Raw genomic sequence first — 26,914 nt, forward strand, 5'->3', positions numbered from 1 at the left:
ACCACTATAACTATTGGAGAACTTTATGGGAATGAGGAATGACCACTATAACTAATGGAGAGGGGGGGGAATGAGGAATGACCACTATGACTAATGGAGAGGGGGGGAGAGGGGGGGAATGAGGAATGACCACTATGACTAATGGAGGGGGGGGGGGTGAGGAAAGACCACTATGACTAATGGAGAGGGGGGGGGGAATGAGGAATGACCACTATGACTAATGGAGAGGGGGGGGTAATGAGGAATGACCACTATAACTAATGGAGAGGGGGAATGAGGAATGACCACTATGACTAATGAAGAGGGGGGGGGGGAAGACCACAATGACTAATGAAGGGGGGGGGGGGGGGTGAGGGAAGACCACTATGACTAATGGAGAGGGGGGAATGAGGAATGACCACTGTGACTAATGGAGAGGGGAGGGGGGGAATGAGGAATGACCACTATAACTAATGGAGAGGGGGGGGGGGAGGAAAGACCACTATGACTAATGATGGGGGGGGGGGTGAGGGAAGACCACTATGACTAATGGAGAGGGGGGGGGGAATGAGGAATGACCACTATAACTAATGGAGAGGGGGAATGAGGAATGACCACTATGACTAATGAAGAGGGGGGGGGGGGTGAGGGAAGACCACAATGACTAATGGAGAGGGGGGGGGGGGAATGAGGAATGACCACTATGACTAATGAAGAGGGGGGGGGAATGAGGAATGACCACTGTGACTAATGGAGAGGGGGGGGGGGGGGGTGACCACAATGACAAATGGAGAACAGTGAGGAGAGGGGGGAGATGAGGAATGACCACTATTACTAATGGAGAGGGGGGGGGGGGGGGAGAGGGGGGGGAGATGAGGAATGACCACTATAACTAATGGAGAACTTTATGGGAATGAGGAATGACCACTATAACTAATGGAGAGGGGGGGGAATGAGGAATGACCACTATGACTAATGGAGAGGGGGGGAGAGGGGGGGAATGAGGAATGACCACTATGACTAATGGAGGGGGGGGGGGGTGAGGAAAGACCACTATGACTAATGGAGAGGGGGGGAGGGGGTGACCACTATGACTAATGGAGAGGGGGGGAATGAGGAATGACCACCATGACTAATGGAGAGGGGGGGGGGTGACCACTATGACTAATGGAGAGGGGGGGGGGATGAACACTATGACTAATGGAGAGGGGGGGGGGGTGACCACCATGACTAATGGAGAGGGGGGGAATGAGGAATGACCACTATAACTAATGGAGAGGGGGGGGTGGAGAATGACCACTATGACTAATGGAGAGGGGGGGGAGAATGACCACTATGACTAATGGAGAGGGGGGGAATGAAGAATGACCACTATGACTAATGGAGAGGGGGGAATGAGGAATGACCACTATAACTAATGGAGAGTGGGGGGTGGAGAATGACCACTATGACTAATGGAGAGGGGGGGGGAGAATGACCACTATGACTAATGGAGAGGGGGGGAATGAGGAATGACCACTATGACTAATGGAGAGGGGGGAATGAGGAATGACCACTATAACTAATGGAGAGGGGGGGGTGGAGAATGACCACTATGACTAATGGAGAGGGGGGGAATGAGGAAAGACCACTATGACTAATGGATAGGGGGGGAATGAGGAATGACCACTATGACTAATGGAGAGGGGGGGAATGAGGAATGACCACTATGACTAATGGAGAGAGGGGAATGAGGAATGACCACTATAACTAATGGAGAGGGGGGGGGAATGACCACTATGACTAATGGAGGGGAGGGGGGGATGAGGAATGACCACTATGACTAATGGAGAGGGGGGAATGAGGAATGACCACTATGACTAATGGAGAGGGGGGGGGGGGAGAATGACCACTATGACTAATGAAGAGGGGGGAATGAGGAATGACCACAATGACTAATGGAGAGGAGGGGGGGATGAGGAATGACCACTATGACTAATGAAGAGGGGGGAATGAGGAATGACCACTATGACTAATGGAGAGGGGGGGGGGGATGAGGAATGACCACTATGACTAATGGAGAGGGGGGAATGAGGAATGACCACTATAACTAATGGAGAGTGGGGGGTGGAGAATGACCACTATGACTAATGGAGAGGGGGGGGGGAGAATGACCACTATGACTAATGGAGAGGGGGGGAATGAGGAATGACCACTATGACTAATGGAGGGGAGGGGGGGATGAGGAATGACCACTATGACTAATGGAGAGGGGGGAATGAGAAATGACCACTATGACTAATGGAGAGGGGGGGGGGGGGGGGAAGACCACTATGACTAATGAAGAGGGGGGAATGAGGAATGACCACTATGACTAATGGAGAGGAGGGGGGGATGAGGAATGACCACTATGACTAATGAAGAGGGGGGAATGAGGAATGACCACTATGACTAATGGAAAGGGGGGGGAAGAGGAATGACCACTATGACTAATGGAGAGGGGGGGAATGAGGAATGACCACTATGACTAATGGAGAGGGGGGGGGGGTGACCACTATGACTAATGGAGAGGGGGGGGGATGAACACTATGACTAATGGAGAGGGGGGGAATGAGGAATGACCACTATGACTAATGGAGAGGGGGGGGGGTGACCACCATGACTAATGGAGAGGGGGGGGGTGACCACTATGACTAATGGAGAGGGGGGGGTGACCACTATGACTAATGGAGAGGGGGGGGTGACCACTACGACTAATGGAGAGGGTGGGGGATGAGGAATGACCACTATGACTAATGGAGGGGGGGCGGGATGAGGAATGACCACTATGACTAATGGAGAGGGGGGGGGGGGGTGACCACTATGACTAATGGAGAGGGGGGGGGGGGGGGATGAACACTATGACTAATGGAGAGGGGGGGGGGAATGACCACTATGACTAATGGAGAGGGGGGGAATGAGGAATGACCACTATGACTAATGGAGAGGGGGGGGGGTGACCACTATGACTAATGGAGAGGGGGGGGGTGACCACTATGACTAATGGAGAGGGGGGGGTGACCACTATGACTAATGGAGAGGGGAGGTGACCACTATGACTAATGGAGAGGGGGGGGGATGAACACTATGACTAATGGAGAGGGGGGGAATGAGGAATGACCACTATGACTAATGGAGAGGGGGGGGGTGACCACCAAGACTAATGGAGAGGGGGGGGGGGGTGACCACTATGACTAATGGAGAGGGGGGGGTGACCACTACGACTAATGGAGAGGGTGGGGGATGAGGAATGACCACTATGACTAATGGAGGGGGGGCGGGATGAGGAATGACCACTATGACTAATGAAGAGGGGGGGGGGCGGGTGACCACTATGACTAATGGAGAGGGGGGGGGGGATGAACACTATGACTAATGGAGAGGGGGGGGGGAATGACCACTATGACTAATGGAGAGGGGGGGAATGAGGAATGACCACTATGACTAATGGAGAGAGGGGGGGATGACCACTATGACTAATGGAGAGGGGGGGGGTGACCACTATGACTAATGGAGAGGGGGGGGTGACCACTATGACTAATGGAGAGGGGGGTGACCACTATGACTAATGGAGAGGGGGGGGTGACCACTATGACTAATGGATAGGGGGGAATGAGGAATGACCACTATGACTAATGGAGGGGGGGGGATGTGGAATGACCACTATGACTAATGGAGAGGGGGGGGGGGGGTGACCACTATGACTAATGGAGAGGGGGGTCCATGGTTGGCTAAACGAGGTCAGTTCTTGCCTGAGGAATCCCTGCCTCCACACGCGACACGGTCTCCATTCCACTGGTCAGCATGGTGGATATTAGTGTGAGCAAAGACTACCAGTCACTCAGCCAGCCCAGGGGGGGCCTCCCATCCATTCCTAAATGGGCTCAAATTACTAACATTGTTAAGAGGATAGTCAAGATATCTCATCCTCTCTTTCTCTTTCTCTTTCTCTTTCTCTCTCTCTCTCTCTCTCTCGCTCTCGCTCTCGCTCTCGCTCTCGCTCTCGCTCTCGCTCTCTCTCTCTCTCTCGCTCTCTCTCTCCCTCTCTCTCTCTCTCGCTTTCATCCTCTCTCTTCACAAAAAGCTCTGCTCCATAGTGAAGGGCGTTGGGCCCACTAAAATGGGTAGATATATTGATTGCGGGGGGAGAGGGGAGGTGTAGGGAGAGGCCATGAGTAGTTTCTGCTTCTAAAACAGGTCTGTCGTACTGATTTGGTAAAACAACATGCTCAACATGAGAACTAAAACATAGGGAAAAGGCTTTTAGAGAAAAATACACCGCTTGGCTTCCAATTCAGTCACAAAACCTGTTTCATCCTTGTTCCCGATGGACAATGATAAGGACTGAGCATCGGAGGGAATAGCCATCAGGGTGCGTGTCTTTGTGTGTGACCTCTGCCTATAAAAGCCAGAGGGACTCTCTCCTCTTTGTTCTGATAGCTGTTGGTCATCGGTTGTGTTTAGAGGGAAGGCTGAGCTACGGTATTGAATACAAGTCTGCATGGATGGTACTGCTTAAAGCCTTCCGTTCAACCAGCTGGCCTTTGACTTCAGCAGGAGGCATGGAGAACTGAACTGGGCTGCTGGGGGTTTTGTTCTGTAAAGAGGAATAGGATCATGTGTGTCAACTGTTGTAATGGTTGGCAGGTTTTTACTTTCTGTCTCTAAATCTGTTGAATCTCCTGGTTGATCAAATAGAGAGAAGTGAATCAGATACGTTTCTCTCCTCTCCTCTCCTCTCCTCTCCTCTCCTCTCCTCTCCTCCCTATCCATCTCCCTCCCCTCCCCTCTCCTCCCTATCCATCTCCCTCCCCTCTCCTCCCTATCCATCCCCCTCCCCTCCCCTCTCCTCCCTATCCATCTCCTCTCTCCTCCCTATCCATCTCCCTCCCTATCCTTCACCCTACCCCTCTCCTCCCTATCCTTCTCCCTACCCCTCTCCTTTCCTCCCTATCCATCACCCTACCCCTCTCCTCCCCTCCCTATCCATCACCCTACCCCTCTCCTCCCTATCCATCTCCCTACCCCTCTCCTCCCTATCCTTCTCCCTACCCCTCTCCTCCCCTCCCTATCCATCTCCCTACCCCTCTCCTCCCTATCCTTCTCCCTACCCCTCTCCTCCCCTCCCTATCCATCACCCTACCCCTCTCCTCCCTATCCTTCTCCCTACCCCTCTCCTCCCCTCCCTATCCATCACCCTACCCCTCCCCTCCCTACCCCTCTCCTCCCCTCCCTATCCATCTCCCTACCCCTCCCCTCCCTATCCATCTCCCTCCCCTCTCCTCCCTATCCATCTCCTCTCCCCTCCCTATCCATCTCCCTACCCCTCTCCTCCCTATCCATCTCCCTACCCCTCTCCTCCCTATCCATCTCCTCTCCCCTCCCTATCATCTCCCTACCCGTCTCGTCTCTCTCCTTTCTCCCTCTCCTCCCTCCCCTACAGATGCTAGATCATCAACAATAATAATACATTGCCAAATCAACTAGCTGTGGGATATGACATCATCATCGTCATCGTTGTATTCTCCTCTCCCCGACAGACGGCCGGTCCTCTACAGCTCATATGGGTCGTTCCCTGGCAGCAGACCTGTCCAGTTCCCTGACTCCACTGACCAGAGAGCGTAAGTCGTCCGCTCCAGTCCACTCTTCCCAGCCCGTCCTGTTCACCTTCGACGTCCCGGTCCGCCACGGTGGGTCGCACAGTCACCACGGTAACCATGGTTTTGATTCGGTTGTAATTTTTTACAAAAAAATATATAATTTCATATCCCATTTAAACACACATGTGGACACAATGCATTTCAAATCCCAGAGTTTAACAAGGGATTGTGGTCCTCTTCTTGCAGGTAACCTCTTCTTCTTTCTCCTCTTCTTGCAGGTAACCACGGGGGCTCCCTGTCCAGCAGCATACCGCAGGACTACCTTCTATTGCATCAGTGCATGAGCAGGAAGACTGAGAGCGCACGGTAAGGTGGTCAGAGTGTGGTACTTCCTGTCACTTACCCTCACCCCATAATGCAACAGGCTCAGTTCACTTCCTGGATGTAACTGCATAGAAGGCTAGCAGCTCTCTGGGGTGCCACTATCATAGAAAACATCATCCCTAGCATGACCACTAGTCCACCCGTTATGATGTGATCGACTCGAACAGGGATGCCCATTCTAGTGGCTCTATTTCTGTGGTCTCTGCTGTTGGTGGGCAGGGCGGAAGGCGTGGCGGGAGGCGGGGCGGGAGGCCTACTACACAGAGAAATGCTCTCAGCCACAGCTAGATGGCCCGCTCAGCCACAGCTAGAGGCCCACTCAGCCACAGCTGGAGACCCGCTCAGCCACAGCTAGATGGCCCGCTCAGCCACAGCTAGAGGCCCGCTCAGCCACAGCTAGAGGCCCGCTCAGCCACAGCTAGAGGCCCGCTCAGCCACGGCTAGAGGCCCGCTCAGCCACGGCTAGAGGCCCGCTCAGCCACGGCTAGATTCCCGCTCAGCCGCAGCTAGATGCCCACTCAGCCACAGCTAGATGCCCGCTCAGCCACAGCTAGAGGCCCGCTCAGCCGCAGCTAGAGGCCCGCTCAGCCGCAGCTGGAGGCCCGCTCAGCCACAGCTAAAGGCCCGCTCAGCCACAGCCTAAAGGCCCGCTCAGCCACAGCCTGGAGGCCCGCTCAGCCACAGCTAAAGGCCCGCTCAGCCACAGCTGGAGGCCCGCTCAGCCACAGCTAAAGGCCCGCTCAGCCACAGCTGGATGGCCCGCTCAGCCACAGCTAGAGGCCCGCTCAGCCACAGCTGGATGGCCCGCTCAGCCACAGCTAGATGGCCCGCTCAGCCACAGCTAGAGGCCCGCTCAGCCACGGCTAGAGGCCCGCTCAGCCACAGCTAGAGGCCCGCTCAGCCACAGCTAGAGGCCCGCTCAGCCACAGCTAGAGGCCCGCTCAGCCACAGCTAGAGGCCCGCTCAGCCACAGCTAGATGCCCGCTCAGCCACAGCTAGAGGCCCGCTCAGCCACAGCTAGAGGCCCGCTCAGCCACGGCTAGAGGCCCGCTCAGCCACAGCTAGAGGCCCGCTCAGCCACAGCTAGATGCCCGCTCAGCCACAGCTGGAGGCCCGCTCAGCCACAGCTAGAGGCCCGCTCAGCCACAGCTAGAGGCCCGCTCAGCCACAGCTAGATGCCCGCTCAGCCACAGCTGGAGGCCCGCTCAGCCACGGCTGGAGGCCCGCTCAGCCACGGCTAGAGGCCCGCTCAGCCACGGCTAGAGGCCCGCTCAGCCACGGCTAGAGGCCCGCTCAGCCACGGCTAGATGCCCGCTCAGCCACAGCTAGAGGCCCGCTCAGCCACAGCTAGAGGCCCGCTCAGCCACAGCTGGAGACTCGCTCAGCCACAGCTAGAGGCCCACTCAGCCACAGCTAGAGGCCCGCTCATTTTATGGAATATCTACATAGGCGTACAGAGGCCCACTATCAGCAACCATCACTCCTGTGTTCCAATGTGTTAGCTAATCCAAGTTTATAATTTAAAAAGCTAATTGATCATTAGAAACCTCTTTTGCAAATATATTAGCACAGCTGAAAACTGTTGTTCTGATTAAAGAAGCAATAAAACTGGCCTTCTTTAGACTAGTTGAGTATCTGGAGCAACAGCATTTGTGGGTACGATTACAGGCTCGAAATGGCCAGAAACAAAGAACTTTCTTCTGAAACTCGTTAGTCTATTCTTGTTCTGAGAAATGAAGGCTATTCCATGAGATAAATTGCCATGAGACTGAAGATCTCGTACAACGCTGTGTACTACTCCCTTCACAGAACAGCGCAAACTGGCTCTAACCAGAATATAAAGTTTTACTCAGGTCGGCCACAGAGAAGGAGGAGTAGTCCTTGTTAGTGGGCCGCGACGGTGGCACTTTGCTATCCTCAAAGCGGGCAAAGAAGGTGTTTAGTTTGTCTGGAAGCAAGACGTCGGTGTCCGTGACGTGGCTGGTTTTCTTTTTGTAGTCCGTGGTTACCTGTAGACCCTGCCACATATGTCTCGTGTCTGAGCCGTTGAATTGTGACTCCACTTTGTCCCTGTACCGGCATTTCGCTTGTTTCATTGCCTTGCGGAGGGAATAACTAGATTGTTTATAATCGGCCAGTCCTCTTTCCATGGTTAAATGTGGTGGTTTGCACTTTCAGTTTTGTGCGAATGTCGCCATCCATCCATGGTTTCTGGTTAGGGTAGGTTTTAATAGTCCCAGTGGGTACAACATCTCCTATGCACTTCTTTATAAACTCACTCACAGAGTCAGCGTATAGATCGGCGGCTGACCGGAACATATCCCAGTCCGCGTGGTCAAAACAATCTTGAAGCGTGGATTCCGATTGGTCAGACCAGCGATGAATAGTTCTAGTCACTGGTACATCCTGTTTGAGTTTCTGCCTATAAGACGGTAGGAGCAAGATGGCGTCGTGGTCAGATTTGTCAAAGGGAAGGCGGGGGTGGGCTTTGAACGCAATGCAGAAGTTAGAGTCGCAGTGAATGCGTGTATTACACCCACGCATAGAGTAATCAATATGCTGATAGAATTTAGGTAGCCTTGTTCTCAAATTTGCTTTGTTAAAATACCCAGCTACAATAAATGCAGCCTCAGGATATATGGTTTCCAGTTTACATAGAGTCCAGTGAAGTTCCTTGAGGGCCGTTGTGGTGTCTGCTTGAGGGGGAATGTACACAGCTGTGACGATATCTGACGAGAATTCGCTTGGGAGATAATATGGCCGGCATTTGATTGCAAGGAATTCTAGGTCGGGTGAGCAGAAGGAATAGAGTTCCTGTATGTTGTTATGATTACACCATGAGTTGTTAATCATAAAGCATACACCTCCGCCCTTCCTCTTCCCAGAGAGGTGTTTATCTCTGTCGGCGTCATGCATGAAGAAGCCCGGTGGCTGAACCGACTCCGACAACATATCCCGAGAGAGCCATGTTTCCGTAAAACAGAGAATGTTACAATCTCTGATGTCTCTCTGGAAGGCAACCCTTGCTCGAATTTCATCTACCTTGTTGTCAAGAGACTGGACATTGGCGAGTAGTATACTCGGGAGCGGTGGGCGGCCTACGCAACCTGACCAGGAGGCCGCTACGTCTGCCCCTTCTGCGGCGCCGTTGTTTTGGGTCGGCTTCTGGCATTAGGTCCATTGTTCTGGGTGGTGGTCCAAACAGGATCCGCTTCGGGAAAGTCGTATTCCTGGTCGTAATGTTGTTAAATTGACGTCGCTCTGATATCCAATAGTTCTTCCCGGCTGTATGTAATAAGACTTAAGAGTTTCTGGGCTAACATTGTCAGAAATAATACACAAAAAAAACAAAATACTGCATAGTTTCCTAAGAACACGAAGCGAGACGACCATCTCTAGCCATCATCTTGCAGCAGGGAAAGTCTCTAGACATCAGTCTACCTGCATTGGAAAGAATTAACAAAAAAAACAGAGCAAACTAGAATGCTATTTAGCCCTAAACAGAGAGTACAAAGTGGCAGAAATCCATGACCACTGTGACTGACCCAAACTTAAGCTTTGACTATGTACAGACTTTGTGAGCATAGCCTTGCTATTGAGAGAGGCTGCCGTAGGCAGACCTGGCTATCAAGAGAAGACAGACTTTGTGAGCATAGCCTTGCTATTGAGAGAGGCTGCCGTAGGCAGACCTGGCTATCAAGAGAAGACAGGCTTTGTGCACATTGTTTTATGACCTGTTGTCACAAGAAAAGGGCAACTGGTGAAGAACAAACACCATTGTAAATACAACCCATATTTATGTTTATTCATTTTCCCATCGTTGCATCACAAATGTCTCTATTCCTTTGACACTTCTGTGAGTGTAATGTTTACTGTTCATTTTATTGTTTATTTCAATTTTGTTTATCTACTTCACTTGCTTTGGCAATGTTAACACATGTTTCCCATGGAGGGAGAGAGGGAGAGAGGGAGAGAGGGAGAGAGGGAGGGAGGGAGGGAGGGAGGGAGGGAGGGGAGGGAGGGAGGGAGGGAGGGGAGGGAGGGAGGGAGGGAGGAGAGAGAGAGAGAGAGAGAGAGGAGAGAGAGAGAGAGAGAGAGAGAGAGAGAAGAGAGAGAGAGAGAGAGAGAGAGAGAGAGAGAGAGAGAGAGAGAAGAGAGAGAGAGAGAGAGAGAGAGAGAGAGAGAGAGAGAGAGGAGAGGAGAGAGGAGAGAGAGGGAGAGATGAGAGAGAGAGAGAGAGGATCGAGAGAGAGAGGGAGAGGAGGAGAGACGGAGAGACGAGAGAGAGAGAGAGAGGGTTGAGAGAGAGAGGGTTGAGAGCTTCAAGTTCCTTGGCGTCCACATCACCAACAACACTAGAATGGTCCAAGCACACCAAGACAGTTGTGAAGACGCATGACAAAACCTATTCCCCCTCAGGAGACTGAAAAGATTAGGCATGTGTCCTCATTTCCGCGAATACTTCTGCAGCTGCACCCTCGAGAGCATCCTGACCGGTTGCATCACTCTCTGGTATGGCAACTGCTCGGCCTCCGACCGCAAGGCACTACAGAGGGTAGTGCGAACGGCCCAGTACATCACTGGGGCCAAGCTTCCTGCCATCCAGGACCTCTATACCAGGCGGTGTCAGAGGAAGGCCCTAAAAATTGTCAAAGACTCCAGCCACCCAAATCATAGACTGTTCTCTCTGCTACCGCACGGCAAGCGGTACCGGAGCGCCAAGTCTAAGTCCAAGAGGCTTCTTAACAGCTTCTACCCCCAAGCCATGAGACTCCTGAACCGCTAATCAAAAGACTACCCAGACCCCTCTTTTACGCTGCTGCTACTCTCTGTTTATTATCTATGCAAAGTCTCTTTAACTCTGCCTACATGTACATATTACCTCAATTACTTTGACTAACCGGTGCCCTTGCACATTGACTCTGTGCCAGTACCCCCCCCCCCCCCCTGTATATAGCCTCCACATTGACTCTGTACCGGTACCACCTGTATATAGCCTCCATATTGACTCTGTACCAGTACCACCTGTATATAGCCTCCACATTGACTCTGTACCGTAACACCCTGTATATAGCCTCCACATTGACTCTGTACCAGTACCCCCTGTATATAGCCTCCACACTGACTCTGTACCCCCTGTATATAGCCTCCACATTGACTCTGTACCGGTACCCCCTGTATATAGCCTCCACATTGACTCTGTACCGGTACCCCCTGTATATAGCCTCCACATTGACTCTGTACCGGTACCCCCTGTATATAGCCTCCACATTGACTCTGTACCGGTACCCCGTGTATATAGCCTCCACATTGACTCTGTACCCCCTGTATATAGCCTCCACATTGACTCTGTACCGGTACCCCCTGTATATAGTCTCCACATTGACTCTGTACCGGTACCCCCTGTATATAGCCTCCACATTGACTCTGTACCGGTACCCCCTGTATATATCCTCCACATTGACTCTGTGCCAGTACCCCCCCCCCCCCTGTATATTGCCCCGCTGTTGTTATTTTACTGCTGCTCTTTAATTATTTGTTACTTTTATTTTCTTATTTTTTACTTAACACTTATTTTTCTTAAAACTGCATTGTTGGTTAAAGGCTTGTACTTAAGCATTTCACGGTAAGGTCTACACCTGTTGTATTCAGCATTTCACGGTAAGGTCTACACCTGTTGTATTCAGCATTTCACGGTAAGGTCTACACCTGTTGTATTCAGCATTTCACTGTGAGATCTACTACACCTGTTGTATTCAGCATTTCACTGTGAGGTCTACTACACCTGTTGTATTCAGCATTTCACTGTAAGGTCTACTACACCTGTTGTATTCAGCATTTCACTGTAAGGTCTACTACACCTGTTGTATTCAGCATTTCACTGTGAGGTCTACTACACCTGTTGTATTCAGCATTTCACTGTAAGGTCTACTACACCTGTTGTATTCAGCATTTCACGGTAAGGTCTACACCTGTTGTATTCGACACATGTGACAAATAACATTTGATTTGATTTGAAAGCGCTATTTTCCAAAATATTGTATTTTGAAGCTGGTGAACAAAACCGAAAGTAAAAGACGCAAAAACAAAACTTTAGAACTGGAAGCATAGAAATAGTGCACATAGAACAGATCTACCGCTTCTTAGACTAGCTTTAAATGAGAATGACAGATCTATAACTCGTATTTCTATGTCAATTTGGACACGACGCCCCAAAAAAAGGGATATATTGGAGTATTAAGCCAATCTAATCCTTAGTTCTGTGTGTTGGGGACGACTTCTACCTCCATCTCTGTGTTAAGATATCATAGAATTGTTCCAGAGCTTCCTCTGTTTATCCAAAACCAGGCACTGTGAGGAACCCTTCATTTGTCTGTGTAGATGTCAGAAGGAACTGTACTATCCCCTAGTGGCGGATTGGGTAACTGCAGGGATATTCAATATTAACAGGGAGTCATTTAGTGTAGTTTAGTTTAGTGAAGTTGCCCCTAGATGCTGATCTTGGGTCCTGTTTTGTGTTTCCCCCGCTAATGGTCACGGTTAGGATTGGGGTCTGTACCTAGGGGGAAACTTCCACACAGAGCGAATAATGTGCCCGTTAACCAGTTCAATGCCATATGTGACTGAGAGCTGCTGGCAGAGATTGGCATGGCAGAGATTGGCATGGCAGAGATTGGCATGGCAGAGATTGGCATGGCAGATGTCGTCCTGTCTGTCAGAACTTCTGTTTTGCCTGGTGGAGGATGGGTAGACACAATGAGGACTGAAAAGTGTGTGTGTGTGTGTGTGTGTGTGTGTGTGTGTGTGTGTGTGTGTGTGTGTGTGTGTGTGTGTCTGACTCCTCCAGGAGTGCCAGTTTCTCCCAGGTACAGCACAGTAGCAATCTGTTTGTGGGCAGTGACTCGGCGGTGCAGAAGTTCTCCCATGGTTTCTCTCATTGTCTGAACGGGATGGGTGCCCAGCTGCATGGCTTCTACAGCCTGCCCAAACCTGGCAAGCACCAACTGGCCTCTGCGGTCGGGTCCTCCACACGGCCAGACTCCCCCCAAGAGTGCTGCTACGTGCTACCCAGAGGATACAGCTCTGAGGGGCCTACGCTGGGTCATAGCCGTCTGGGAGACATGGATCAACAGGAGAATGAGGAGGTTGGTGCTCTTGTGGTTTGATTTATTTTATGTTTACACATCCTTTGACTTTGTTATTTTATTCTGTTTTATTTATTTATTCTCAATATACATCACTTTCTCTATCGATTCAGTTTCTATTTAATGGGCTTTTTAGGCATGGGAAACATTTGTTAACATTGCAAAAAAGCAAGTGAAATAGATAATAAACTAAATAATATGTCTGAACAGTAAACATTACACTCACAGAAGTTCCAAAATAATAATGATATTTCAAATGTCATATTATGTGCAAATAGTTAAAGAAAAGAATAAACATAAATATTGGTTGTATTTAAATTTATGTTTATTCTTCACTGGTTGACCTTTTCTTGTGGCAACAGGTCACAAATCTTGCTGCTGTGATGTCACACTGTTGTATTTCACCCAGTAGATATGGGAGTTTATCAGAATTGGATTTGTTTTCTAATTTGTGGGTCTGTGTAATCTGTGGGAAATATGTGTCTCTGATATGGTCATACATTTGGCATGAGGTTAGGAAGTGCAGCTCAGTATCCACCTCATTTTGTGGGCAGTGTGCACATAGCCTGTCTTCTCTTGAGAGCCATGTCTGCCTACGACGGCCTTTCTCAACAGCAAGGCTATGCTCACTGAGTCTGTACATAGTCAAAGCTCTCCTTAAGTTTGGGTCAGTCACAGTGGTCAGGTATTCTGCCACTGTGTACTCTCTGTTTAAGGCCAAATAGCATTCTAGTTTGCTCTGTTTTTTTGTTAATTGTTTCCTATATCTTTTTGTTTTCTTATGATTTGGTTGGTTCTAACTGTGTTGCTGTCCTGGGGCTCTCTCTCTCTTATTTACAAAGCTGTACACCTTCAAGACGCCTTGCAACACCCTGGCCACCGGCAACGACTGTAACCACAGCAACGACCCACACAGCAACGACCATAACCACAGCAACGAGCGTAGCAACGACCGGCAGACTGACAACTACGACCTCCCGACCCCGCCCGGATCCTTCTACCAGATCCCCCGGACGTTCGATAAGAACCACAACGTGACGCCGTCTGGCGCCGAGTCATCTAGTGGACCCCCCCCACGGCCCCCCAAGCCCAGCCAGGGGTCAGAGAGCGGGAGGTGGGGTAGTCCGGGGTCACTGGGTGGGCAGAATGGAGAGGTGACCACGACTGTGGCGGTTATACCCAGGAGGAACACTCTGCCTGCTGTGGAGAACAGCCGGTTACAGCGAGGTAATACAACACTCTCCTTCTCTTTATGTAGCTGCTACCTAACCACTCACTGAGAACACCAAGCTACACAGAGGGACTGGTTCTCTCTCTCCCTTTATCAAACTACTGTCAACTACATCACTCTCTCTCTATCTCTCTCTCTCTCTCTCTCTCTCTCTCTCTCTGTCTCTGTCTCTGTCTCTGTCTCTGTCTCTGTCTCTGTCTCTGTCTCTGTCTCTCTCTCTCTCTCTCTCTCTCGCTCAATTCAATTTCAATTTCTATTTAAGGGGTTTATTGACATGGGAAACATATGTTTACATTGGCAAATTAAGTGAAATAGATAATAAACAATAAAAATGAACAGTAAATATTACACTTACAAAAGTTCCAAAAGATTAAACTGCCAAATCTGGATCTCTTCAAATCAGCCGGTCTAGACAATCTAGACCCTCTCTTTCTTAAATTATCCGCCGCAATTGTTGCAACCCCTATTACTAGCCTGTTCAACTCTTTCGTATCGTCTGAGATCCCTAAAGATTGGAAAGCTGTCGCGGTCATCCCACTCTTCAAATGAGGAGACACTCTAGACCCAAACTGTTACAGACCTATATCTATCCTACCCTGCCTATCTAAAGTCTTCGAAAGCCAAGTTAACAAACAGATCCCCGACCATTTCGAATCCCACCGTACCTTCTCCCCGCTATCCGATCTATTTTCCGAGCTGGTCACGGGTGCACCTCAGCCACGCTCAAGGTACTAAACGATATCATAACCACCATCGATAAGAGACATTGCTGTGCAGCCATCTTCATTGACCTGGCCAAGGCTTTCGACTCTGCCAATCACCGCACTCTTATCGGCAGACTCAACAGCCTTGGTTTCTCAAATGACTGCCTCGTCTTGTTCACCAACTATTTCTCAGATAGAGTTCAGTGTGTCAACTTGGATGGCCTGTTGTCCGGACATCTGGCAGTCTCTATGGGGGTACCACAGGGTTCAATTCTCGGGCCGACTCTTTTCTCTGTATATATCAATGATGTCACTCTTGCTGCTGGTGATTCTCTGATCCACTTCTACGCAGATGACACCATTCTGTATACTTCTGGACCTTCTTTGGACACTGTGTTAACTAACCTCCAGATGAGCTTCAATGCTATACAACTCTCCTTCCGTGGCCTCCAACTGCTCTTAAACACTAGTAAAACTAAATGCATGCTCTTCAACCGATCGCTGCCCGCACCTGCCCGCCCGTCCAGCATCACTACTCTGGACGGTTCTGACTTAGAATATGTGAACAACTATAAATACCTAGATGTCTGGTTAGACTGTAAACTCTCCTTCCAGACTCACATCAAACATCTCCAATCCAAATTAAATCTAGAATCGGCTTCCTATTTTGCAACAAAGCATCCTTCACTCATGCTGCCAAACATACCCTCGTAAAACTGACTATCCTACCGATCCTCGACTTCGGCGATGTCATTTACAAAATAGCCTCCAACACTCGACTCAGCAAATTGGATGTAGTCTATCACAGTGCCATCCGTTCTGTCACCAAAGCCCCATATACTACCCACCACTGCGACCTGTATGCTCTCGTTGGCTGGCCCTCGCTTAATATTCGTTGCCAAACCCACTGGCTCCAGGTCATCTATAAGTCTTTGCTAGGTAAAGCCTCGCCTTATCTCAGCTCACTGGTCACCATAGCAGCACCCACCCGTAGCACACGCTCCGGCAGGTATATTTCACTGGTCACCCCCAATGCCGATTCCTCCTTTGGCTGCCTTTCCTTCCAGTTCTCTGCTGCCAATGACTGGAACAAATTTAAAAAAATCACTGAAGCTGGAGTCTTATATCTCCCTCACTAACTTTAAGCATCAGCTGTCAGACCAGCTTACCGATCACTGTACCTGTACACAGCCAATCTGTAAATCTGTAAATAGCCCGCCCAACTACCTCATCCCCATATTGTTACTTATCCTCTTGCTCTTTTGCACCCCAGTATCTCTACTTGCACATCATCATCTGCACATCTACTACTCCAGTGTTAATGCTAAATTGTAATTATTTCGCCACAATGGCATATTTATTGCCTTACCTCCCTACTCTTCTACATACTACATTTGCACACACTGTACATATATTTTTCTTTTGCGTTAATGACTGTATGTTTTGTTTATTCCATGTGTAACTGTATTCTTGTTGTTTGTGTCACACTGCTTTGCTTTATCTTGGCCAGGTCACAGTTGTAAATGAGAACTTGTTCTCAACTAGCCTACCTGGTTAAATAAAGGTGAAATATATATATATATATATTTTTTTAATAAAGACATTTCATTTTTATATTTCACCCAGTAGATAAGGAAGTTTATCAAAATGTGATTTTTTTTCAAATTCTTTGTGTATCTGTGTAATCTGAGGGAAATATGTGTCTCTAATATGGTCATACATTTGGCAGGAAGCTAGGAAGTGCAGCTCAGATTCCACCTCATTTTGTTGGCAGTGTTGCACATAGCCTGTCTTCTCTTGAGAGCCATTGGCAGAGCAAGGCTATGCTCACTGAGTCTGTACATAGTCAAAGATTTCCTTAATGTTGGGTCAGTCACATTGGTCAGGTATTCTGCCACTGTGTACTCTCTGTTTAGGGCCAAATAGCATTCTAGTTTGCTCTGTTTTTTGTTAATTCTTTCCAATGAGTCAAGTAATTATTTTTCTCATGATTTGGTTGGGTCTAATTGTGCTGCTGTCCTGGGGCTCTGTGGGGTGTGTTTGTGAACAGAGCCTCAGGACCAGTTTGCTTAGGGGACTCTTCTCCAGGTTCATCTCTCTGTAGGTGATGGCTTTGTTATGGAAGGTTTGGTAATTGCTTCCTTTTAGGTGGTTGTAGAATTGAATGGCTCTTTTCTGGATTTGTATAATTAGTGGGTATCGGCCTAATTCTGCTCTGCATGCATTATTTGGTGTTTGTACCATTTTGTGAATTCTTGATTGGTGAGCAGACCTCAGAACCATAAGGCCAAAAAGATTATCTCTCTCTCTCTCTCTCGCTCTCGCTCTCGCTCTCGCTCTCGCTCTCGCTCTCGCTCTCTCTCTCTCTCTCTCTCTCTCTCTCTCTCTCTCTCTCTCTCTCTCTCATATACTGCCTGGCCTCTCTCTCTCTCTCATATACTGCCTGGCCTCTCTCTCTCTCTCATATAATGCCTGGCCTCTCTCTCTCTCTCATATAATGCCTGGCCTCTCTCTCTCTCTCATATAATGCCTGGCCTCTCTCTCTCTCATAATGCCTGGCCTCTCTCTCTCTCTGAACACAGTGTGTTCTGCGTCGTTTGAGCTGCCTTGTGCGTGTGTGTGTGTGTGTGTGTTGCTCTGAGCTAGGCCGTCCCGGGCGAAGGCTGGAACAGACACACAGAGACAGGAAGTCAACTTTGACCCCTGTTACTCTGTGTCTTCGCCCTCAGTCTGTGCTGCCCACGGCCAGGGCCACACTCTCACAAAAGGGTGACTCCCAAATTGCACCCTAATCCCTATATAGTGCACTACAGAGCCGTATGGGCCCCAGTCAACATTAGTGTGCTAAATAGGGAATAGGGTGTCGTTTGTTAAACACAGCTGGAGCATCTAATGCATCACAACGTTTGTTCTGTTTTGGAGGAGAAACACAAGTTAGTTTCAACTGGATAACAGAAATACCGTGTGGGTTTAGAGAAACCAAACTCGCCTCTTGTTATGTGATGATGAAGATGATAATTCTCTCCTCTCCTCTTCCCTCTCCTCTTCCCTCTCCTCTTCCCTCTCCTCTCCTCTTCCCTCTCCTCTCCTCTTCCCTCTCCTCTCCTCTTCCCTCTCCTCTTCCCTCTCCTCTCCTCTTCCCTCTCCTCTCCTCTCCTCTCCTCTCCTCTTCCCTCTCCTCTCCTCTCCTCTTTCCTCTCCTCTTTCCTCTCCTCTTTCCTCTCCTCTTTCCTCTCCTCTTCCCTCTCCTCTCCTCTTCCCTCTCCTCTTCTCTTCCCTCTCCTCTTCTCTTCCCTCTCCTCTCCTCTCCTCTTCCCTCTTCTCTTCTCCTCTCCTCTCCTCTCCTCTTCTCTCATCTCCTCTCCTCTCCTCTCCTCCCCTCTTCTCTTCTCTTCTCTTCTCTTCCCTCTCCTCTCCTCTCCTCTCCTCTCCTCTTCCCTTCTCTTCCCTCTCCTCTCCTCTCCTCTCCTCTCTCCCCAGGGTGTTCATTTGAGACGAGCAGCCAACAACGTCCGATCTATTTCAACAACCAAGGCCAGTCTGTGGAGTGTGTCAACGATGGCTTCAGTTCTTACCTGGTGAGACTTTCAGACAGAAATACCCCCTTTTTTTCCCACAAGACTAGTCCTGCTCTAGACAGGATGGATAACGTCTGTACTAGTGTTCCTCTAGACTAGTCCTGCTCTAGACAGGATGGATAACGTCTGTACTAGTGTTCCTCAAGACTAGTCCTGTTCTAGACAGGATGGATAAGGTCTGTCCTAGTGTTCCTCTAGACTAGTCCTGTTCTAGACAGGATGGATAAGGTCTGTCCTAGTGTTCCTCTAGACTAGTCCTGCTCTAGACAGGATGGATAAGGTCTGTACTAGTGTTCCTCTAGACTAGTCCTGCTCTAGACAGGATGGATAAGGTCTGTCCTAGTGTTCCTCAAGACTAGTCCTGCTCTAGACAGGATGGATAAGGTCTGTACTAGTGTTCCTCAAGACTAGTCCTGTTCTAGACAGGATGGATAAGGTCTGTCCTAGTGTTCCTCTAGACTAGTCCTGCTCTAGACAGGATGGATAAGGTCTGTACTAGTGTTCCTCTAGACTAGTCCTGCTCTAGACAAGATGGATAAGGTCTGTACTAGTGTTCCTCAAGACTAGTCCTGCTCTAGACAGGATGGATAAGGTCTGTCCTAGTGTTCCTCTAGACTAGTCCTGCTCTAGACAGGATGGATAAGGTCTGTCCTAGTGTTCCTCTAGATTAGTCCTGCTCTAGACAGGATGGATAACGTCTGTCCTAGTGTTCCTCTAGACTAGTCCTGCTCTAGACAGGATTGAAGGATAATGTCTGTCCACTACCATAAAGGCCTGATTGGTGGAGTACTGCAGAGATGGTTGTCCTTCTGGAAGGTTCTCCCATCTCCACAGAGGGAACTCTAGAGCTCTGTCAGAGTGACCATCAGGTTCATGGTCACCTCCCTGACCAAGGCCCTTCTCTCCCGATTGCTCAGTTTGGCCGGGCGGTCAGCTCTAGGAAGAGTCTTGGTGGTTCCAAACTCCGTCCATTTTAGAATGATGGAGGCCACTGTGTTCTTGGGGACCTTCTATGCTGCAGAAATATTTTGGTACCCTTCCCCAGATCTGTGCCTCGACACGATCCATTCTTGGAGCTCTACAGGAAATTCCTTCGACTTCATGGCTTGGTTTTTGATCGATGGAAATCGAAATCGAGCTAAATTTTGAGTCTCATAGCAAAGGGTCTAATACTCATGTAAATAAGGTATTTCATTTTTTTATATTTTTTATATATATATATATATACATTTCTAAACATTAAAAAAAAACAGTTTTTGCTTCGTCATTATGGAGTAATGTGTGTAGATTAATGAGGGAAAACAATGATTTCATCCATTTTATAATTAGGCTGTAACGTTAATATTTTTTAACAGTTCCCTTATTCCACCACTTGGCACTGTGCCTTGGTCATCACACTCTCCAGCATACATCTTGATACATCTCACACTTTGCTTGGAAATGATCCCACGCTCCCACGAATGGTGTATGCACAGATTTCTGCCTACTATTGATAAATGAGGCCCCATGGACTGATTGTATCATGTTGTTGATTTCTGACTGCTGTTGTATGTTCTTTGTTTTTCCCACAATCATGACTGCATGTCGGAGATAATGATGTCTAGGATAGTGATGTCAGAGATACTGATGTCGGAGATACTGATGTCGGAGATAATGATGTCGGAGATACTGATGTCGGAGATACTGATGTCAGAGATACTGATGTCAGAGATACTGATGTCAGAGATACTGATGTCAGAGATACTGATGTCGGAGATACTGATGTCGGAGATACTGATGTCGGAGATACTGATGTCGGAGATACTGATGTCGGAGATACTGATGTCGGAGATACTGATGTCGGAGATACTGATGTCGGAGATAATCATGTCGGAGATAATCATGTCGGAGATAATCATGTCGGAGATAATCATGTCGGAGATAATCATGTCGGAGATAATCATGTCGAAGACAATCCCCATGACTTTCCCTGTCTGTTTCTTGTCAGAGAACAAAGGCCCCTCTGACACGTTCGGACAGCGGCGACTCGGAGGACAACTATGTGCTTATGAACCCAGGTTCGTCTCCCCTCAACGCCGCCCAGGCGGACAGCCCCAAAAACATCTACATCCCCATGAGCCCCGGGCCGCACCACTTTGACTTCCCAGGGTTCTCAGCAACGCTACCCGCTCGGAAGGGAAGTACCGCCTCGCTGTGTCACCGACCGGGGAGGCTGAGTGACGTCACGCCACCACCTGTAAATCGCAACCTCAAACCCAACAGGAAATGTGAGTGTCATGTCTCAGTCGATATGAGGCGTTCAGTGTTCTATTCTTTTAGAGACTGTCATGATGCCAAACTGCCACATTGTGTCATATTAAACATTCTTAGTTTATCATATTGTTCTTTTGTAACACTTTTTCTGATTTCTGTCTAAACCCAACAACCCTCTACATTTAGATGTAATATATATTCTGATTTCCGTCTAAACCCAACAACCCTCTACATTTAGATGTAATATATATTCTGATTTCTGTCTAAATCAAACAGCCCTCTACATTTAGATGTAATATATTTCTGTCTAAACCCAACAACCCTCTACATTTAGATGTAATATATTTCTGTCTAAACCCAACAGCCCTCTACATTTAGATGTAATATATTTCTGTCTAAACCCAACAACCCTCTACATTTAGATGTAATATATATTCTGATTTCTGTCTAAATCCAACAACCCTCTACATTTAGTGAACAATTAGACAGTTGAGATGACAATGACGTTGTTTTGTTTCTGTATGTCTTCAGCCAAGCCGACACCTCTGGATCTGAGGAACAATGGCATCATTGATGAGCTCCCATTTAAGAGTCCAATCACCATGTCCTGGACTCGACCCATGTGAGTCCCATATCAGTTATACTAGCTACCTGACCCATGTCCCATATCAGTTATACTAGCTACCTGACCCATGTCCCATATCAGTTATACTAGTTACCTGACCCATGTCCCATATCAGTTATACTAGCTACCTGACCCATGTCCCATATCAGTTATACTAGCTACCTGACCCATGTCCCATATCAGTTATACTAGCTACCTGACCCATGTCCCATATCAGCTATACTAGCTACCTGACCCATGTCCCATATCAGCTATACTAGCTACCTGACCCTGTCCCATACCAGTTATACTAGCTACCTGACCCTGTCCCATATCAGTTATACTAGCTACCGGACCCATGTCCCATATCAGTTATACTAGCTACCTGACCCATGTCCCATATCAGTTATACTAGCTATCTGACCCATGTCCCATATCAGTTATACTAGCTACCTGACCCATGTCCCATATCAGTTATACTAGCTACTTGACCCATGTCCCATATCAGTTATACTAGCTACCTGACCCTGTCCCATATCAGTTATACTAGCTACCTGACCCTGTGAGTCCCATATCAGTTATACTAGCTACCTGACCCTGTGAGTCCCATATCAGTTATACTAGCTACATGACCCATGTCCCATATCAGTTATACTAGCTACCTGACCATGTCCCATATCAGTTATACTAGCTACCTGACCCATGTCCCATATCAGTTATACTAGCTACCTGACCCATGTCCCATATCAGTTATACTAGCTACCTGACCCTGTCCCATATCATTTATACTAGCTACCTGACCCATGTCCCATATCAGTTATACTAGCTACCTGAACCTGTCCCATATCAGTTATACTAGCTACCTGACCCTGTTAGTCCCATATCATTTATACTAGCTACCTGACCCTGTCCCATATGTTATACTAGCTACCTGACCCATGTCCCATATCAGTTATACTAGCTACCTGACCCTGTGAGTCCCATATCAGTTATACTAGCTACCTGACCCTGTCCCATATGTTATACTAGCTAACTGACAATGGCGCATATCAGTTATACTAGCTACCTGACCCTGTGAGTCCCATATCAGTTACACTAGCTACCTGACCCATGTCCCATATCAGTTATACTAGCTACCTGACCCATGTCCCACATCAGTCACAGTCCTCTCTCTCCTCCCTGGTCTCAGTAGTACTGCCATAGGAGTCGTAATGTGGAGTCAGTCACAGTCCTTTCTCTTCTCTCTCCTCCCAGGCCTCCCTGGTCTTAGTAGTACTGCCATAGGAGTCGTAATGTAGAGTCAGTCACAGTCCTCTCTCTCCTCCCAGGCCTCCCTGGTCTCAGTAGTACTGCCATAGGAGTCGTAATGTAGAGTCAGTCACAGTCCTCTCTCTCCTCCCAGGCCTCCCTGGTCTCAGTAGTACTGCCATAGGCGTCAGAATGTGGAGTCAGTCACAGTCCTCTCTCTCCTCCCTCCTCCCAGGCCTATGAACTCAGGTGGCATGTCCTCCCAGCACTGCAGACCCATCTCCACCCAGAGTATCACCAGCACGGACTCCGCAGACAGCGAGGAGAACTACGTAGCCATGGTGAGTCCCTACAACAGGACAGATGCACCCTATACCCCATGTAGTTCACTTCTTTTCATCAGTGCCCCATAGAGAGTAGGGTACCATATAGGACGAAGGCTTACTGAGCTGACATACTGTAGCAGAGGACACAGGGCTATAAGCAGCACTATATAGGGAGTAGGGTGGCATTTAGGACGAAGGCTTACTGAGCTGACATACTGTAGTAGAGGACCCAGGGCTATAAGCAGCACTATATAGGGAGTAGGGTGGCATTTAGGACTGCAGCTCAGTGTATTATGTTTTGTCTTTATGATTGAATTATATCCTTTGTTTAGCCATTAACTTGTCCTCAGTTCATCCTGGACATGTTCCATGGACACAGTATACACTTCCTAACCCTGTGCAGTGCATTCAGAAAGTATTCAGACCCCTTGACTTTTTACACATCTTGTTACTTTACAGCCTTATTCTACAATTCAATTGATTAAAAAAATATATAAAATAAGAATAAGCATGTCATTATGGTGTATTGTGATATCATTATGGGGTATTGTGATGTCATTATGGGGTATGGTGATGTCATTATGGGGTATTGTGATGTCATTATGGCTTATGGTGATGTCATTATGGCGTATGGTGATGTCATTATGGCGTAGGGTGATGTCATTATGGCGTATGGCGATGTCATTATGGCGTATGGCGATGTCATTATGGCGTATGGCGATGTCATTATGGCGTATAGCGATGTCATTATGGCGTATGGCGATGTCATTATGGCGAATGGCGATGTCATTATGGCGAATGGCGATGTCATTATGGCGAATGGCGATGTCATTATGGCGAATGGCGATGTCATTATGGCGAATGGCGATGTCATTATGGCGAATGGCGATGTCACTATGGTGTATGGCGATGTCATTATGGCGTATGGCGATGTCATTATGGCGTATGGCGATGTCATTATGGCGTATGGCGATGTCATTATGGCGTATGGCGATGTCATTATGGCGAATGGTGATGTCATTATGGTGTAGTGTGATGTTATTATGGGGTGTTGTGTGTAGATTGATGAGGGGGAAAAGTTATTTAATCAATTTTAGAATAAGGCTGTAACATAACAAAATGTTGAAAAAGTCAAGGGGTCTGTTAGTTTTGTTTGTTAGTCTTGGTTAATGAGTGTTTTCTCTTTGTGTGGGCCGCAGTTAGTCTAGAAATGAATTCAGGTGTTACCCATGTGTGTGTTTACACACCCCCTTTTCTTCTCTGTCCTCTATCAGCAGAACCCAGCGTCTACCTCCCCAGCAGTGAGTGGTACCAGCAGCCCCGCCCCTAGGAAGTGTGGCAATGTGGACTACCTGGCTCTGGACTTCCAGCCGGGCTCCCCCAGTCCACACAGAAAGGTACACCCCCCCCCCCCCCCACCCCCCCGACACACTGATCCTCAACACAGGGGCCCCACAGGGGTGCGTGCTCAGCCCCCTCCTGTACTCCCTGTTCACTCACGTCTCCAACTCAACTCCTCTCCACTCTACTCCATTCTCCTCTCCACTCTCCACTCCACTCCTCTCCTCTCCACTCATATCCTCTCCACTCATATCCTCTCCACTCATCTCCTCTCCACTCTCCTCTCCACTCTACTCCATTCTCCTCTCCACTCTACTCCACTCCACTCTCCTCTCTCCAATCTTCTGCTCTCCACTCATCTCCTCTCCACTCATCTCCTCTCCACTCTCCTCTCCTCTCCACTCTCCTCTCCTCTCCTCTCCACTCATCTCCTCTCCACTCATCTCCTCTCCACTCCTCTCATCTCATCTCCTCTCCACTCCTCTCCACTCATCTCCTCTCCACTCATCTCCTCTCCACTCATCTCCTCTCCACTCATCTCCTCTCCACTCATCTCATCTCCTCTCCCCTCTCCTCTCCACTCATCTCCTCTCCTCTCCACTCTCCTCTACTCTCCACTCCTATCCTCTCCACTCTCCTCTCCTCTCCACTCTCCTCTCCTCTACTCTCTACTCATATCCTCTCCACTCTACTCCACTCCACTCTCCTCTCTCCAATCTTCTGCTCTCCTCTTGACTCCTCTCCTCTTCTCTTCCCCCAGCCCTCTACGTCCTCGGTGACATCTGATGAGAAGGTGGATTATGTCCAGGTGGACAAGGAGAAGACGCAGGCCCTCCAGAACACCATGCAGGAGTGGACGGACGTCCGACAGTCCACCGACCCCGCCCCTAAGACCGTAAAGTCCTGACAGTAACCATGGAAACGACACAGCGCTCTGACCTTACCTCATGTCATCTCCTATAGGATGTTACACTGTTACTGACAGGAGTCAGTTTGAGGAGTAAAGGAACATTTATGGATGGTGGAGACACAGATTACCTCTGTTGGACAGGTGATGACTAAAATTACTTGAGGACTGGAATGTGGACTAAAATGAGGACTGAAATGAGTTGAGGACTGAAATGATGATTAAAATCAGTAGAGGACTGAAATGAGGATTAAAATGAGTAGAGGACTGAAATGAGGACTGAAATGAGGATTAAAATGAGTAGAGGACTGAAATGAGGACTGAAATGAGGACTGAAATGAGGACTGAAATGAGGATTAAAATGAGTTGAGGACTGAAATGAGGACTGAAATGAGGACTGAAATGAGGATTAAAATGAGTAGAGGACTGAAATGAGGACTGAAATGAGGATTAAAATGAGTTGAGGACTGAAATGAGGACCGAAATGAGGATTAAAATGAGTTGAGGACTGAAATGAGGATTAAAATGAGCTGAGGACTGAAATGAGGATTAAAATGAGCTGAGGACTGAAATGAGGATTAAAATGAGTTGAGGACTGAAATGAGAATTAAAATGAGTTGAGGACTGAAATGAGGACCGACATGAGGACTGAAATGAGTTGAGGACTGAAATGAGGACTTGGCTGAAAAAGAGGAGACAAAAAGTCAACGTCTAGCTGTGATCTGTGGCGATCATCAGTGCTGTGCACAGCAGCCAACGCTTGACGCAGGCGGACAGAGACCCAACCTGAACATGCCAAACGCTTTTCTTCCTAAAGAGACTGTTAAAGCTGGATTGAAGTGATATGGGACTTGCCTTCCCAAATACTAACCTGTAAACAGTAACCTTTCTTCAAGGTTGTTTCTCTGACTCTGTCAAGCTACGGGGGGACAACTCTTCTAGTTCTTCTCTACAGCCATTTCAACTGTAACACAACCTTGAGTTTGTTCTCTTCTTGTTTTAGCGGGTTAGCTAATGTACATAGCTACTTAAAACTATTTGCTGCCAGTCAAACTGCTGTCGTTGTCTGACCACCCAACCGGTCAGTGGAATATCAGGAATGCAAATTCTATTACAGATGAAGTCTCATTTTGCTTGATAGGACAGGCGGGGGGGGGGGCGGGGGGGGGGGGGGGGGGGGCTCGTCAGGCTCGCTCTCCCATTCTTTTCTGACTTCAATCAAACCATTTTAGCTGAGCCTTGCAGAAGTGAAGCAGGCGTGGAGGGTATTTTCACTGCACTGCAGGCAGTAATTTCAGCTTCGCCACGCACGCCCGGCGTCTGCTGTAGGAGACCAAATAACAGCCTTACAATAAAATATTCTCTCCAGGAGCCTTAATGAGATTTTCAAAATGGCTGCCGGTTGATCCAGCTCGTTTAAATAATGTATTCGTCCATAAATACTGGTTCTTCTGTTAACGGGGTGACTCTGGTTGCAGCGACTGCTCTTAAACAATAGATGAATGCTCAGACATGTCAGAAAGAAGAAAGAAATAATGAAGACCGTATAAAAGAAGAGACAGCATCTCATTTAATTTTGTTTATATTTGCATATAC

General features: G+C 48.4%; 1 protein-coding gene across 4 annotated transcripts in view; it reads left to right on the forward strand.

The window, feature by feature from the left end:
* Positions 1–26,468, forward strand: part of gab2 (GRB2-associated binding protein 2) — a 199,627-nt gene extending 173,159 nt beyond the window's left edge. For 2 of the 4 annotated variants that reach the window (XM_055878323.1, XM_055878326.1), the window contains 10 exons: positions 5,538–5,708; positions 5,876–5,963; positions 12,829–13,126; positions 13,969–14,353; positions 18,542–18,639; positions 20,627–20,906; positions 21,424–21,514; positions 22,980–23,085; positions 24,345–24,467; positions 25,172–26,468. In XM_055878323.1, coding sequence (XP_055734298.1) covers positions 5,538–5,708; positions 5,876–5,963; positions 12,829–13,126; positions 13,969–14,353; positions 18,542–18,639; positions 20,627–20,906; positions 21,424–21,514; positions 22,980–23,085; positions 24,345–24,467; positions 25,172–25,318 — 1,787 coding nt within the window. In that variant the 3' untranslated portion in view covers positions 25,319–26,468. The remainder of the gene's footprint in view (positions 1–5,537; positions 5,709–5,875; positions 5,964–12,828; positions 13,127–13,968; positions 14,354–18,541; positions 18,640–20,626; positions 20,907–21,423; positions 21,515–22,979; positions 23,086–24,344; positions 24,468–25,171) is intronic. The other 2 variants (XM_055878324.1, XM_055878325.1) reach the window with 2 other exon arrangements.
* Positions 26,469–26,914: the final 446 nt, after the last annotated feature.

Source organism: Salvelinus fontinalis, chromosome 23 (assembly GCF_029448725.1).
Source record: "Salvelinus fontinalis isolate EN_2023a chromosome 23, ASM2944872v1, whole genome shotgun sequence".
In the NCBI taxonomy this organism is placed as follows: Eukaryota; Metazoa; Chordata; class Actinopteri; order Salmoniformes; family Salmonidae; genus Salvelinus; species Salvelinus fontinalis.